Source organism: Argopecten irradians, chromosome 4 (assembly GCF_041381155.1).
Source record: "Argopecten irradians isolate NY chromosome 4, Ai_NY, whole genome shotgun sequence".
Taxonomy (NCBI): domain Eukaryota; kingdom Metazoa; phylum Mollusca; class Bivalvia; order Pectinida; family Pectinidae; genus Argopecten; species Argopecten irradians.
This window is the reverse complement of record NC_091137.1, coordinates 22,092,146-22,108,951: the sequence shown is the minus strand read 5'-3', so window position 1 is coordinate 22,108,951 and position 16,806 is coordinate 22,092,146. Positions and strand designations below refer to the sequence as shown.

Below are 16,806 nucleotides of genomic sequence, written 5' to 3'. Positions count from 1 at the left end.
AGTAAGGAAAAGATTCAAATTCCTGAATCTGTAATAAGCAAATATCTAAGATTTGTACTTTGTGAGTTTGATCTGTCAAAGAGATATTGAGTTATTACACGGAAATCTAAATATTTTATATAAAGATTTCATGTATTGTATGAATAGATTATATATTTCGACCGTCTTGTCATACAGTGTCCAAGAAAAATTGACAAAATGGTAGGACTTTGATATTTATTTTCATTTAGATTTTTACTTTATAAAGAATTTTGCAATACATTTGTCATCCATAGATACTTTATATACATATTTACATGTCTTCAAAATTATACACACATAACATAAAGACTTAAGAAATTATATATTTCAGGTGCAGCTGTTCACTTCCATCACAGTCAGATTTTCCCATTTTAGTCGCACTTGTCAAGTTTCAGTATTTTATCCAGCTTTCAGTTTGAAGAAAATATGAGTGTCACACACATTTGAATATAAAGACATTGCATCTCCAACATTTTGAATAAATATTGCATTCTTTCTCAGCATAGAATTTAGACTACATGGTGATACAATATTTACAGGCACAGTACACTTGTTGAGAAACTCTGTAAGGACAGCAATCACCTCTATAAATACTTAAATATGATGGAGTATCCTGCCTTATCTACATACACAAACTTAACCAATTGACAAAAGCCATGTGAATGTTTTGTTAAGTGAAGTAGAAATAGGAACATGAACAAGGTGGAAGTTACATGTTAATTTTTAAAGTCATCAATATGATAATGTCTTGAACTTTGTCAGGGAATTTCTGTTCATGTATAATGTCACTCAACAGTTATCTTGATATCCTACGTTTTCCAGGAATCCTAATCATTCTGTCGCTGGTTCCTCTGTTGGAGCAGCTTCCTGTTCAGAGTTCTCCCCCTTGGCTTCATTTTCACTGCTGGCTGCAGCATTAGCATTCTCATTGCCTGCTTTCTCCTCCACAATTGTCTCCAACTTTGGCTCAGTAGACGAGTCGACCTCTACAGCTGAATCAGATGTTGTTGTTGTGCTTCCTATACAAAGAAAAGAAATGATTAAATTTGTAGGATTAAACCTAGGGAAATTAAACAGTAAAACCATTAGATGTTAAAAAATGACTAACTTTTGTTATATAAATAATTTCATGGTCGAAGAAAGGGCAAATACTCTTATTAAACAAAACACAAATTATAAAGTTTGTGCATAGCAGATTACATGTACATGTACATCAAAGAACACTATAGAATATATTTTCAGGACATCCAGACTGACTTTAGGTCAAATAAAATATTCCTAAACAAGCTGAAGTAGTAGAAATTAAAGCATACCTGTGCCTTCCTCCCCTGACTCCACTTTCTTTTCCTCTTCTTCCTTCTCTGATGCTGCAGCAGCTGCAGCAGCAGCTTCCTCCTTGGGATCAATAATAGTGACCTTGACCTCACCTGGTGGTGGGGTAGGAGGTTTTGGAGGTGGGTACATAATTTCCTTCTCAGACACCAAATCCTGATAGAAAATAATCAACCAGTGACAGACAATATTTTTACCAGGTACATTTGGCAAGCAAGAGCTGTGAGAATTGCCACATATTTTTAATTTTATTCCAAATGTTTAATTCAAATTACATTTCTTAAATATAGTCATAATATGCTTCCAGCAATTTGTTCAATTCTTATGTAAAATTCTTCTGAGATTTGTATACCAAAGAAAGGTGAAAACCGATGAATTAAGATTACCAGTATGTAACCAGGTAAGAAATATTAAAATATTAGAAAAGTCAAATTAATCATACTTATGACTATTTTCCATTTTAATGAATGAAAAAATAAGATGAAAAGGATTACTTAAGAAATATTTCCATGATAGTAAACTATAGTAATACCCATATATAGCTAAATTAACATAAGTAAAATATCCCACCTGTACGGTGACCTTGAGTTTTTCCTTGACCTCCTCTGAAAGGTCAATATCCTGTACGACATACCAGTAACCTTTTGGGTGCATGGTTACTGGAAAGGAGTAGACAAGGCCAGCAGGGATACCATACCAACCTGGTAAATAAAGGATCAATGGTGGTGATACTTTAAATAAACAACTTCCTGTAAACTAGAAACAACATGCAAATTTGTGGAATTTCCTTCCCCCACTTTCAGGACATATTGTAGGTTAACATTATTTAGGTAAGGTTTTACCTTGATTATAACATGAAAAAATAAACTGAAGTCTTATTCGGAAGTAAGACATTTAACTTAGTTACCAAGTTTGAAGAAAACTGGTTAATATTTATTACAGTTATTATATGGAAGTAGCAGAAAATGACTTTTTTTATTAAATCAAAGGGCCATAACTCTGCTAATTAAGATCTCTCGAACTTGGCTAAGCGCTTGAGGCATTTAACTTAGTTACCAAGTTTTAACAATATTAGTTTTAACATTTGTTAGTCATTACACAGAAACTGCAGAAAAATGACATTTGTAGTAAATTAAAGGGCCATAACTCTGATAAATAACATCCGCTGAAAGAGTTGATCGAACCTGGCCAGGCACTTCAGGCATTCAAACTTAATACCAAGTTTGAAGAAAATTTATTACAGTTATTGCACAGAAGTGGCAGAAACTGACTTTTTTTTTTAATTTAAAGATGCTCCACCGCCGACAGAGCATAAATGATATTCATCATTTGAACAATAATTGATGTTTAATCGTGTATATATATGCCTAATTAACACAAAAAATAATATGAAATAATTTATTTCGCCTTTGGTGCATGCGCAATCATTACTTCATTCCATGTAAGATATAGTGCCACGGAATTTTTTCGGGATGCAATTAATTATTTTTCATAGTTTTAACTTGAAGTAAAATTAGAAGCTCAAACTTTTTAATGGTGGTAATGATGTAAAGTAAGTAACTTTTGTACCCGAAGAAAAATACTAAATCGTCTGCTCTTGTTTTTGATAGTGAAAAATACCAGTTGTCAGCGGTGGAGCATCTTTAAGCAAAGGGCTATAACTCCACTAAATAAGGTCCGTTGAAAGTCGAGATCAAACTTGGCCGTGTCCTTAAGGCATTTAACCTTGTTACTAAGTTTAAAGAAAATCGGTTTACATTTCTTACAGTTATATCCGCCGTTTCGGAGAAAGCGGGGGATAAAAACAAATCAATAAGAAAGTCTCTTCATTTCAAAATGTTTTGGCCTCTTGGCCATTCTCAGGCACATGGAATCAAAAGCCAGATAGGTGAAATCTATCTTTAATTTGAAAATGTGCGAAGAAGAGACATTCTTATTGATTATTTAATATGTAATTTGGAATTCCTTCCTCTGGAGGACAACTGTTTGAAATAACAAAGACCTTTACAAATTACAGCCCAATTTTCTCTTTACTCAATGAGTTTTATTGTTGATGTAGTAAAAATAAGTGGTTGCATGTATATGGAATTTATTTCCCCATAGAAGACTTACCCTCGGAGCACACAGCTAGTGAAAAGGTCTGTCCATTTGGAGACCCGCTCCACCAGTGACACAGCATGGTCGCAATGGCTGCTGCCTTTGACATGGAGGCTCCATGCTTGAGCTCTCCCTCAACAGTAGCTTTCCTTGTTTGGACAAGTTCTGGGAATTCCTTAGTAAGCCACTGTTTGTCCCAGATCATTTCTTTAGTTGGTAATGAAAATGATGGCGGGCCCCAAATAGCACCTTCGTAACCATGGACACGGCTGTTGTCAAGGTCAATGTAGTATTCACCATTGATATTGCCCCAGATTATAACGTTAACAACCCCGCTAGAATTGACATTCAACTTGTCAGCAATCACAGCCTTGGTATGGTTCTCCAACATCCTGGAGAGTCCAGCAAAGTTTTGACGGGGAATATCGGGAGCATTCTGAATCATCATAAACACATTAAAATTGATTGGTCCATCTCCTGTTAGCAGCACTTTCACATTCTTTCTGGCTACTTCATTAATAATTTTAGCATAACCAGAGAACAGATTTGAATTTCTTTTGTACCATGCGTCCTTGCTTTCACCATCTTTCATGACAACCTCATCCATAAGGATGATTGCACCACAGTTGCTAAAAGCTTTACGCACGTTCGTTTCAACTGTCACATCCCTCAGAAGTCCATGGGCCAGATCATTTGCTTCCATCTTTAATCCCTCCAAAGTTTCCATTTTGTCCTTGGCATCATGTAAGTGCAGCGCTATTTCCTGCTTGCTTCCAAAAACATCGCCCTTGGCAATGGCATTCACCATGGCATAACACACAGGGCTTGCTGCTACAGTAATACATACATGTAGAGGTTTGCTCTGTGCTTTTATTTCTCTCTCTTCCTCATCCATTTCTGTTTTGTATTGGAGATTTTCTTTTGAGATTTTAATCATATCAGAACTGATAAGTTCTGATTCCATCCCATAATATCCATTGGCATACTCTTGAAACTCATTGGCACCACCGATCAGGACACCTTTCCCACCACGGTCAATCAACTCCCTCCAAACTATTGGTGACTTCACGTGGGACCATCCACGCTCATTACAAGTTGTTTTCAGCCATTTCTGTGGTAATTCGAAAAGAAGGTTCATTCATTTAAAGGTAACATCACTTCACATGTAGTGAATTGATCTAAATAACCAAACAGTATTGTTTACATGTGAGGTACTGTCTACTTTACATAATATTCCAAATGTAAGCTTATAAGTATTAATCTTTGTGTTATTTTTCATAGACGAATCATTCTGTTCAAAGAGATGACTTTGAAAATATGGACATATGCCTTATAATATGAAATAGCATTTTAGATAATTTTATATGTACGTACATCTGTAATTATTATAGGCTCTCCACTTTTCTTTTTCTTAACCCTCACCAAAATACAACTTATACTGACCATGCATTCTCTATATATTGATCAACCCCCTTAAATAAAAAAAAGTTTCCAGATAGCATAGAACACTAAAAAAATGAGAGTTCTTGAGATAGAAACCTCACCTCCCATTCACCAGTCTGCTTCACAATTTTGTGGAGTTTAAAGTCTGGGAGGTTTCTAGCTAATTTGTCTCCAAGCAGTTCACATCGGGCATAGTATGGACAGTCAGCCTTCCCTGAAATTGGTAAAGAAACAGGAGAAATCAACTAAGTAACACGAGTAACAGGCGACCATGATGAAAAATGTGGAATTTGCCCAATTTATAGTCAAAATCTAATAAATTTTATTAGTAATAAATTAGTGCCAACTGAGACATGTGTAAAGAGAAAACAAAATGTCAGGCACTTCTGATTGCATGGCATTTATGACCAACTTCAGCAAGTTGAAGATAATGACTTGAGAGAGATTGGAGATCAGACTTTTATGGAATAGACAAATGGATGGCAGCATGTTTTTATTGAAATTTTGGGTTTGACATTGACAGAAAAGCAGACTTGATTTGTTCAAGGATGACATGTTAACTGAGACCGAAGGAATGTTTTCTGACTAAAAGTTAGAAAAGATTGGTGATTAGCTATCATATCTTGTTTGAATGTTTGTGGAATAAGTCTACATTTTATTTCCAAATTATTTGAAGTCTACTTGATAATTAATTAATTCATTGTCAATTTTGAAGGGAAAACAACATAGTACAATATAGAAGTATTTGCTTCTATCAGCAAGAGGGCATGTGCCATTTGAGATATTTTCACACATCAGGGACAAGTTACACTTACAATACAGTAGATTTTCTTATTGTGTGTAAATGTCAGTAGATGTTCTTGTTCACAACATGTATCCTGCAATATTCTGTGCTACAGCTATAGCTATCTTCAAAACTCAATGGGTTAATGTTACTGTTGTTATATCCATCCCTGGACTTACTCCAACAATGTTGATACCCAACTACAAGGCGACAGAATTAATCACATTGTAATGTTATTCTATTATTTTGTGTTACAAAAAAGGGCTAAATTACCTGTTCTATTCTGTTGCTTCCAGTTTTACTATGAGATTGTGCAGGGGTGGATATAACTAACGACAGTAAGAGTAACCCTTGGAGCATCAAAAATTGTGTAATAGCCTACCAATTCAATTTGTATGAAACAATATAGTAGATCCAATGTTTTAATATCTTTTATTTCATCAAAGCATATTATACATAGCACAGTATGAAAATAGTACATATGATCCCATCCTGCTTCACATAAACAATATTTTACATCAGTGGTAAGGAGTCAATGGGCAAGATTCAGTAACGTAGAGTCAAACTACCGAGTTTGCGGTTTTTGCGTAGAAATCAATGTTAATTAGCCATTGTTTTGTTCGATAGTGTATCACAAAAGCGAATTGGTTATCAGAATACAGTAAAAACATTTAGATATCAATTATTTTCCTACCTGCAATGACCACCTTCGCCATCTTGTTTAGTCGTTGCCAGGCATACTATCGGAACACATCACCCTTTCACCAAGGTCGATGAAGAAGTCCGAAGTGTATCAAATTAAAAACTAAAGAAATATGGCAAAACAGGACTTTTTGATCCGGATTTAGTCCACTGTTAACAGCAGTTAAAAAATAATGGAGGCCCATGTGTTCTCTGTTTTCGCATGTTTATGCATTATCACATAAATTGGCCCTTTTAAGAAAGTGTTTTGACTCGGAGTTTAAATTAACGCACCATGTACGATTTGTCTCCCTTACATTTCCCCACAATGCACCATTCCTTTTTGACGAAACAAAGATGGCAGCCTCCATTAAGAAACGTGGACCAGAAGAAAACAAATTTGAAATGCCCCCAAATGTCTGTTTAGAAGCAGATCAGCAAGTCGAATTCGAGAACAAAGTAAAGAACATCAAAGCGAAGGTAAGTTAGGAATTTTTTCTTCCGCTTTTGCCTTTCGGGCCGTCATACAATCCAGTTAGGACTTTACTTCCCCAACATGCGTTTGGTCTTAGGTGACGATATAATAAATTAATACGAATTTAAGGCAAAGCCTCATAAGAGCGCAGCTACGTGTAAACAATGTTATAGTTAGGATTGTAACCTCAGAACGAGATTAAAACTGTTTAAACTTATAGTTCGTAAGTCCGACCATTGCTTTTTATTAAATGCTATTCTTCAATACTATTAAATCAGAGAGGTTGGGCACAACCCTGCACATGGGTAATAGTTACCCATTTGAGTAACAGTTACCTGTTTGTAGTAATCAATAAGTTACCCAATATTTTCATCTCTCCATCGCCCCACCCCTGCTTTTCGTTCAATTTGTACAAGCTAGTATATTTCATGCGTATGATATCTACATGTGTCATGTTTAGCTAATATGATCTTCAATAAGCACTAACATGATCGGGAAACAAGACTTTATTTACTGTATACATGTGTAACAGGAGAAGAGAAAAAGGAGCGGCCAGACCGGGATTCAAACCCAGGACCCTTCGAACACTAGCCGAGTACTCTACCGACTGAGCTACCTGGTCACCAATGAAAGACCCTGTCCAATCTCGCTACACTCCACCCTCCTTTCTCAAAGTCTTCATCCTCAAAGACATACGAGACCCTTCCAAACATCCCAACCGTGGGTTATTTAGTTGGACACCAATTTTGTAACAGGAGAGGAGAAAATGTAGCGGCCAGACCGGGATTCGAACCCGGGACCCTCCGAACACTAGCCGAGTGCCCTACCAACTGAGCTACCTGAACACAGATGATCGACCCAGTCCAATCCCGCTACACATGTACAATAAGAAATAGGTCCAACTACTGTAATAAGATGATGCATGTATATCTGTTTTTAGAAAATGCATGGAAGTACTCTGATTCAGTTGATCAAATACTATCTTACGAAAAAGCACATGTAAGCTAGTGTCAACATCAGTGTTATATCTGTGATATAGAAACTAAATATGTACATGTAGACATAGACTAATTATTTTCCTGTCTACAGTAATCAGCTGAACATAGATTGAGGATTCAGAGTAAGAGATTTTTTCTTAGGTGTATACTTGCCCTATAGGTTATATTGAGGATCCAAAAATCTGTTTTAGTTTACTTCGGATAATAAATATATATCTAAATGTATTAGATATGCAGATATCTCCTCAAAAAACATACAAAGACATACAGTTGTGTATGATGACATCGATTTTATTGACATTGTTATGATAAAGTTGTCACGTTGACGCTTTTCATCGTTACAATTTTGGTGCCAAATTCAAATTTATGCTTGAATATCTGCCTCAAACAACTATTGAAGCTAAGATATCTTGACGATGGAAAGATAGATTTTGATAAAATATTTTTCTGCTAAAACAATATAAAATCATGGATTGTCTAAAGGGTAATTGAAGTAGAATCTTTACACAGAATTTTCCATATTCATTTTTCAGATATTATATACAGGCAAAATAATGGCTTATTTGTGCCATTTCTTAGCTTTGTATATCATCAAATCAGTGGTATCGTGACATAAAATTAACAGGTATAACAATTCATATTATCAGACTATTACACTTTATAATATTCAATATTTAAGATGTTCTTTATAAAAATATTACTGCTCGATTTTGGTCTAATAATATAATTGTGAAAAAAGTCATTTTTTAGGGGGTAGGGGTATAGAAAGGCTAATTACTCAAAAATTCTGTCGTCAATTTTTTTTTTATATTCTTTCATCATAACCCAAACAACTGTTTTACTATGTGGACAAAAAATAAAGAAAATTAAACAACACAATTTTTTGAAATTAAGTATTTAAGTTGAAATTCAAATTCAAAAATTGGCCTTTTTTAGGCCTCATTTACACGCATTCGCGTGAAAAATTCACAATTGTTGTATTTTTAAGAGTGGAAACGACATTGATGTCATTGATAGCCATATAAACTTACATATTAAAGATAAAAAATGTTGTTGTTTGTAATATTTCAGTCAATTATCAAGCTTTGAAAATATGTGTGTAAAATTGTATTCTGAGAAAAACTGACGGTAAAGTAGGGTTATTAAATGTACAATATTTCCAAAACCGCACGGTCAAATTTCAAATTAAAAGTCTTAATAAACAGTTTATCAACCAATCTTTCAATGAGCAAATTTTAAAGAAAATTAAAGTTTGGGGGGAAATTTTTAGGCCTAACTGTATCGAACCACCTTAAAACACATGTATATTAAGTGTCAAATATTCACAGTTTAACAGAGTTGAACAGAAAATGTTTTAATCACTTGATGGTTATGAAATATCATTTTATTCAGTACAAGACCATATCAGCGGCATATATCAGTCTGTTTGTATGAGTTATGTAATTTAATTTGCTTCTCAAAAGAAACATGTAGCTTCATGTTATATTAGCTATATATATATAGCCTAGCCAAATTCAAAGATCTAACAATAGTATTTTCAGTGCGAGTGTACTCGTACTATTATTTTCCTTGTCGGATGTAGAGTCTGTGTACATCCGTTATGTGCAGATTCCAACTGCACACGCGATAACGGAAGTCACTGTCTTATGGCGTTTAAGGATGTACTCCTCTGAGAAGTCAAAATTTTCTTGTATTAAACTTTTTTTCTCATATAGATTTTTGGAAATATTAGTTCATACCATCAAAGAAAATGGAAGAAAAAACATATGTCCGTGTGGTTGGTTTTGAGCTATTGTCACTCAAAGATACCAAGTTGACAAAATATTTGTTTTTTGGGGATTTTTGCCGTTTTGACCATGTACACAAGAATTTAAAGCCATAATTTCCTAATTAGGTGTTTGATATGTATGGAAGTTTGCCAATTTTTTTTTTTCTGTAGTCTTCTTTAAAAATATGCAAATTTTGATTAATAAGACTCATAATTTTTCTCAGAATAACAACATATGCTACCCCTGCACCTTAATTTTGAGCTACAAAATACACCATTTTCAGCCATTTTTGCCACATTTAAAGATGCTCCACCGCCGACAGAGCATAAATGATATTCATTATTTGAACAATAATTGGTGTTTTATCGTGTATATATATGTCTAATTAACACAAAAAGTAATATAAAATAATTCATTTTGCCTTTTGTGCATGTGCAATCAGTACTTCATTCCATATATAGAATATAGTGCCACAGAATTTTTTCGGGATGCAATTAATTATTTTTCATATTTTTAACTTTAAATAAAATTAGAAGCTCAAACTTTTCAATGTTGGTAATGGTGTAAAGTTAGTAACTTCTGTAACTAAAGAAAAATACTAAATCGTCTGCTGCTATTTTTTATAGTGAAAAAATACCATTTGTCGGCGGTGGAGCATCTTTAACCCTTTATAGAAACAGTTGTGGTATTAAACTTTTGTTAATATTTTGCATATCAATAGGGAATGGGTTGTTCTTTCTAAATTAGGCAGAAAAATGGGGGGTCCATGTGCTTACTTTTTTGCCCCATTTGAATATGTGTTATTTTTCAGTATTTTAGATAAAAAATAAAAGTGCTCGAATTACCATTAAATGTAAAAATAAAGTGATAAAAGTGTATCATTTCACGCAATAATGCTCAATATTTTAATAAACACGAACCTAGTAAAGATTAACAGCAAACTCGATACAGCTAAAAATGCTGGTGCAGTGATGATTTATGTAAAATCAATTTCAGTAAAAAATGGTTAAACTATGGCTCTACTTAAAGAGGAAAAAGACACAATTTCAAAATGGCCGCCAAATGTGCCATTTCTTAAAATCCCTGTTTAAAAAAATCTACTGAAAATAGAAATGTAATTTTTTGACAAAATTTGCATCTGGCAACTTGCTACAGATATTGATAAAATATATTTGAAAATCTCATAACTTCTTTAATCTTTGTCGAAACGAGACTTCAACGGGACTGAAACCTCAGAAGAAAACATCCATAATAGATTTCACCTTGATTTAGTGACACCAAACTTTCAAAAAAAAATATAAAGATATACTTGGCAGCGATAATCTACTATAAATAAACAACAGTGATATTTCATAGTGATAGACGAATTTATTTTGTGTAAACTTCAAGCGGTGTATCATACAAACTCTTGCATTGGTCACAAATTATTCTAAGCATCTGATCAACTTTGGAAAGTTCCCGAACATTACTATGAAATTCAGGTTTATATAGTCAATAAAAGAAAGTGACAAAACGGATAACTTTTAATACCGGCCACATATTTAATTTATTTCACGTCATCCTAGGTCCTAGGTGTACGTTGCACTATAGCTTACTAAACCCTGTGACCATAGACCGCATTTGCTGTAGTTCTATTCACACTGTAATATGTATAAAATTACATAGCTTTGTGTGAGAGAAACAGAATAAAAAAAAATATAAAATATCAGTCTGAGTGTCTGAGCACACTTTTATTTAACAAAGAACTTCAAAGTAATTTCACATTTAAAGTTCTGATAAAGTAAAGGAAAGAATTTATTACAATGCACCAAGGGCGTAAACCATCTCCTTGCAATAGTCCCAAGGATAATGAGCGAAAACGCTACGTACACCTGTTGCAGAGGATGATTTCATAGCGGAAATTAAGGTTAGGAAGTATTTAGCGAGCAATTAATGTCTAACAGACATATTTCAAATTTCTAGTTTTGTTGAAACTAGGTCCTACACCTACCGTACAAACTTTGATTTCACCCGTTATCAAGCTTCCGGCAAACCGAACTAAGTACAATATCGACAAATACGCCGTTTGTCGACTATACTATCCTGATTTTAACTTTAAAAGGTAAGATATTGTTAGACGGGTAACATGTAGATCACTATTCTTCATAATCTTAGTCACAAAAGAGTTTTCATGTGCAGTTCCGAATGCACTCATTGACCCGAGGAGGTCCGAACGAACGGCTAATTCGATCACTGTTCGGAATGTCCTTAATACACTTTGGATTGATCAGAATTTGAAATTCAGTTACTTCGTAAAAAAATAATCATGACTTTTAAAGAAATATATAAATTTCTCATGTTTAATTTATTGATCATTTCCATTACAGACCCAAAATAAAGCACCCAAAGGAGTTATCTACCTTGGCCACATTCCTCGTGGATTTTTTGAGCCACAAATGAAGAGTTTCTTCCAACAATTTGGCACAGTAACACGCCTTAAACTCTCCAGAAGCAAAAAGGTATTGCACTGTTGTTAAAAAAAATCATTCCAAAAAAAACCTCCTGACTGATGTTAAGGCTATTGTTTATATATCTAAAATTTCAAGTCCAAATGGCTTTATATTTTTTGTATGATCTGATAAGGAATGAAAAATTGCTGATATAGAATTAATTGAGAACAACATAATTATGCAAATTATGTATATAGTAAGAAAATTGATAAGTACTTTTCTCATTTCAGACAGGGCACAGTAAAGGCTATGCCTTTGTGGAGTTCTTACATGAAGATGTAGCAAAAGTTGTAGTGGAGACAATGAATAACTATCTCATGTTTGAAAGACTTCTGAAATGTAAGCGAACCTTTCAGTTAATAATAGTTGATTTTTTTCATAAAGAGATTTCTGAATTTTAGCTCATCTCCGAGGTACTTTACAAATATATATACTACAACGATCACAATGAATTTTTTTAACCTTTAATGAGAAACATGTCTAAAAGGTGACTCTGGTACTGACAGAATCCCCCATCCCCCTCTCTAGACCTGTAAAAGCAGAAAAGAGAAGTGATTCCTTTGTAAAAATCCATATGAGCGACAGAGTATATATACGTAGTGCTGCAACGATAAAGTGTGGGATGATATATCACGCTATATAAACTACATGGTTTGGTTCACGGTATTGTTTCCTTATATCACGGTACGCCCCACAAATTTCAAGATTTGACAAAATCCAGAATTTTTCAGTGATTATGAGTATCTTGCTACAAATTTAAACAGCTCTTCAAATACCCAGAGACACTAAAATTATTTACTTTTTGACTGATTAATTATTTACTAAATACCGTGATTCATATTACATTGTATATCTTGAGACAAGTATTGCAAAACAAATATGTATTGTGTTGTGGGGGAAGCGTATCGTTGCAACACTACGACACAAGTCGTCTGAACCTCGATCTAGCTCTTTGTCTATGGGAATTTAAGTTTGTTTTAGTGTACTTTGTATATGCAAAAATAGAGCAGATGTAAATTGATCTGCATGGGCATTATTTCTGCATTTGGAATTTTTTCTTGTGATTTGCAGTTGTCAACAATTAAAATCTTAAGAGATATTTCCATGTTAAAATGTACATAGGTGTTATATTACTGCTATTGTTTTTGCAGGTGAGTTTGTTCCAAATGAAAAAGTTCACGAAGATACATTCAGGGGAGCAAAGAAAACTATTGTGCCTTTTAAAAGCAGGAAGAAGGACATCAATATTTACAACAAACCCAAATCTAAAAAAGAGCAACTAAAGAGTATGAAAACATTCATGTCAAAAAACAAGAAGAAGGCTGAAAAGCTGAAAGCGTTGGGAATGGAGTTTAATTTTTCTGGCATGGTAAGTAAATGGGAGTGACAATTTGATCATAACACTGACACAGAATGTTAAACTAGTTAACTAAAGGACATCTTGGTAGTTTGACATTAACCTAGTTAACTAAAGGAAATCTCGGTAGTTTGACAAGTAGCTGATATATCCTCACTATTCTGTACAGATGTACAGACACAGTTATACAGATGGAAACTTTAACTTTACAAGTCAGGGGATTTTGTGGAAAAATGAGTAGAAATCTTGATTGATTGGGTATCCATTCTGATCTATATCAAGAAGGCAATCCATTGAAAGAAATGTATTCACTAGATTTACTAACAAAGTGATTGTGATGTTTTCTAGCAAGTGTAATCTTCATCTGTCAGACCAGGAAATCACATTTAAACATGGTTTTTACAAACACCTGGGGACCAATGAATTACTTTGTTGTTAGCATAGTTTGGTATACACATTTTCAAATATGTTTTATAGGAACCACAGTAGATGAACATTTCTACATTATAACCACAAAATAGTTGTTAATGTGTTCGTTATAAACATGGTTTACAATATATACAATACGATGTTGAATGGGTATGTATACCATAGAAGATGGTAGAATTTAGGATGACAAGATGGTAAAATGTTGGTGGATAAACTTGTAGTGATGATTGGTTGTACTATGTAATCAGGTGAAATTAATTGAATAGTGAACTGTATTCACCTATGTTTTGATTGACAACATAACAGAGTCACATTATATATACATTTAATGCATCATGTTTAAAGGATTTACTTTCTAAATGTTCGCATATATGCACAGATGATATTATTTATTTCATGCCAATTATAATATGTTTATACAATGTCATTGTGTCTACTCTATAGGATGATCTGAAGGAAGAATCAGAGAAGCTTGCAGTTCAAGTGAAAAAAAATCATGAGAAAAACAAAGACAGAAAACGGATACAAGAGGAATTCAAGAGACGGGAGAAAGAAGCTTTGATAGCACATATAAAGGAAAGGAGAGCTAAGCATAAGGAACGTATGATACAAAAGAAAAAAGAAATCAAAGCATCAAAAGAAATGAACTCAAATTCAAAACTAGCTTCTGAGCAGCAAAATGTTGAAACCGTGAAAACTCCAGATAAGTCTGGCAAATCAGCTTCAAGAGTGGCCAAAAAGTCCAAAACATCAAGGACAGATGTTGGGTCAGAGCCCAGGGAGGCAGAGAAATCCCTTCTTGTGGGTGATAGTGAGGAGGATGAGATCAGTTTTAAGACACCCCCAAATGCTGTAAGGATTTCAAAACGAAAGTTAGCCCAGTCCATGCCTTCAAAATCCACACAGGCGAAAAGTGTGGAGGAGTCAACGCCTGTGACTACAGCCAAAAAACTGAAAAAGAGAAATTCTAAATCTGTCACTCGACCAGCTTTATCAGTGAAAAAAAATAAATCTACACGCAAGTCTCTGTAACCATCAGCTGGCTGACCATTAAATCTTTGTTTTAAAACAACTCAGCTGTTTCTTCTATTGTTAATTTATCTGTCTATAAATGCTGGTACTGTATTTGACAAAATAAGCGCACAGGGGACTTAAAAATTGTATGCAGTGACCTGGTTACCATGAGAAAGTACCAAAAAGCATATGTTTCTGCATTAATTGATCATAATGCTTAGTCTTCCCTACCTTGATCAGCTTTAAGTCATCTTTATAAGTTAACCTCCCCCCACCTCCCACCCTTTAAAGTTAGGGGGTAATATTACTGAAGGCAAAGCCTTAAAGGGCACAGCCAGATGTTTCAGTAACTATTAATTATGCAATGTTAAAAAGTGCAATCTATGGAAATGACGGAGCAGAATTTTCTGTTTATTTTTTATTCACATTTTCACACACTATCCTTGTCCCAATTAACTCCCATTTGAGAAGAAAGGAATTTTATTTCCGTAACAGATATTTCGTTTTTGGTCAGCTGATTATATTGGAAGGTGGTCCAAATCACTTGAACACTTGCAAATAAAGAGCTATAGCCCTGAGCTTCTGCTGGATGAAGATTACGTTCATCAGATCATAACCGCGTTTGAACCACTCAATTATATAATGGGCTTACTACAAAGCATCACATTCAGGTGGATATGTAGGCTAAAATAATGCCGGCTGCAAACTCAAGCTGTCAGTATGTAGGAGCAAATTTTGAATAATGGGATTTTTCTTATATTTTCATGTATGTGTTACCTTTGAAGTGCTTCACACTTTGTGCCTTGCTGGAAGGGCTGTGCTCATATGCTGGAATCAGCTTGTCTGTCCGAAGGAAAAAAAAAGTCAAGAACTCCTCCTAAACTACTGGATCAATTTCAATGAAACTGGCAGCAGTGTTGAAAGCCATATGTAGATGTGCAGACACTATTATTTTCCATTAGTTGCCATGGTAACCAGGTTACTATACAACAGTTTTTGTAGAAACAAAATGTCTGAAAAGGCTTTCTAAATTACAGGGTTCATCTTGGTAAAATTACACAAAAATGTTGAGGACTGTGTGCAGATGTGCAAAAAGTCTTTTGTTTTCGGAAATGTTGTTTCCTGTGGTATCACCTGGCTTACTAAACACAAGTTTTCGTTTTGTGAAAGACATTTGTCTGGGGTTTTTTTTTTTTTTTTTTTTTATTATTATTTTAACGTCCTATTAAAAGCTAAAGCTATGTATGCTGTGTGTGAAGTGCGAGGTGCGTGTTTTGGGAGACTGCGGTATGTTCGTGTTGTGTCTTCTTGTATAGTGTTGTGTCTTCTTGTATAGTAGAACTCTTGCCCTTTTTAGGTCAGAATGACCTATAGTCGTTGTGTTTTTCGTCCGTTGTCGTCCGCCGTGCGCTGTGCGTCAACTTTTCACATTTTGAACTTCTTCTCAAGTTCTACCAGTGCGATTTGGCTGAAACTTGCATGAAATGATCATGACATGGTCCCAACAAAGTGTTCTTATTTTTCGGGTCGATCCGAAATCCAAGATGGCCACCAAAGCCGCCATCTTGAAAACACATTTTGAGCTTCTTCTCAAGTTCTACCAGTGCGATTTGGCTGAAACTTGCATGAAATGATCCTGATATGGTCCTGACAAAGTGTTGTTATTTTTCGGGTCGATCCGAAATGCAAGATGGCCACCACAGCCGCCATCTTGAAAACACATTTTGAACTTCTTCTCAAGTTCTGCCAGTGCGATTTGGCTGAAACTTGCATGGAATGATCCTGACATGGTCCCGACAAAGTGTTGTTACGTCTCTGGTTGATCCCAAATCGAAGATGGCTACCATGACACTATATCTAACTAATTCCCTATATGATTATTGTCAAGGTAGTCAGATGACCGTTACTTAAGGCCCT

General features: G+C 34.6%; 2 protein-coding genes across 2 annotated transcripts; one reads left to right on the top strand and one right to left on the bottom strand.

Annotated features, from left to right (window-relative positions):
• Positions 1-202: 202 nt before the first annotated feature.
• Positions 203-6,645, bottom strand: LOC138320964 (putative malate dehydrogenase 1B). Its single transcript, XM_069264294.1, has 6 exons — positions 6,372-6,645; positions 4,995-5,107; positions 3,466-4,561; positions 1,924-2,054; positions 1,335-1,509; positions 203-1,040 (listed from the first exon to the last, which is right to left on the bottom strand). Exons 1-6 carry the CDS (start codon positions 6,391-6,393, stop codon positions 853-855), a joined length of 1,725 nt encoding a protein of 574 aa, XP_069120395.1. The 5' UTR covers positions 6,394-6,645; the 3' UTR covers positions 203-852.
• A 34-nt stretch (positions 6,646-6,679) lies between these two features.
• On the top strand, positions 6,680-14,947 carry LOC138320966 (MKI67 FHA domain-interacting nucleolar phosphoprotein-like). The gene is made up of 5 exons (XM_069264312.1): positions 6,680-6,838; positions 11,967-12,098; positions 12,320-12,428; positions 13,241-13,458; positions 14,320-14,947. The coding sequence occupies exons 1-5, from the start codon at positions 6,716-6,718 to the stop codon at positions 14,905-14,907; spliced, it is 1,170 nt and encodes a 389-aa protein (XP_069120413.1). The 5' UTR covers positions 6,680-6,715; the 3' UTR covers positions 14,908-14,947.
• The last annotated feature ends 1,859 nt before the right edge of the window (positions 14,948-16,806 follow it).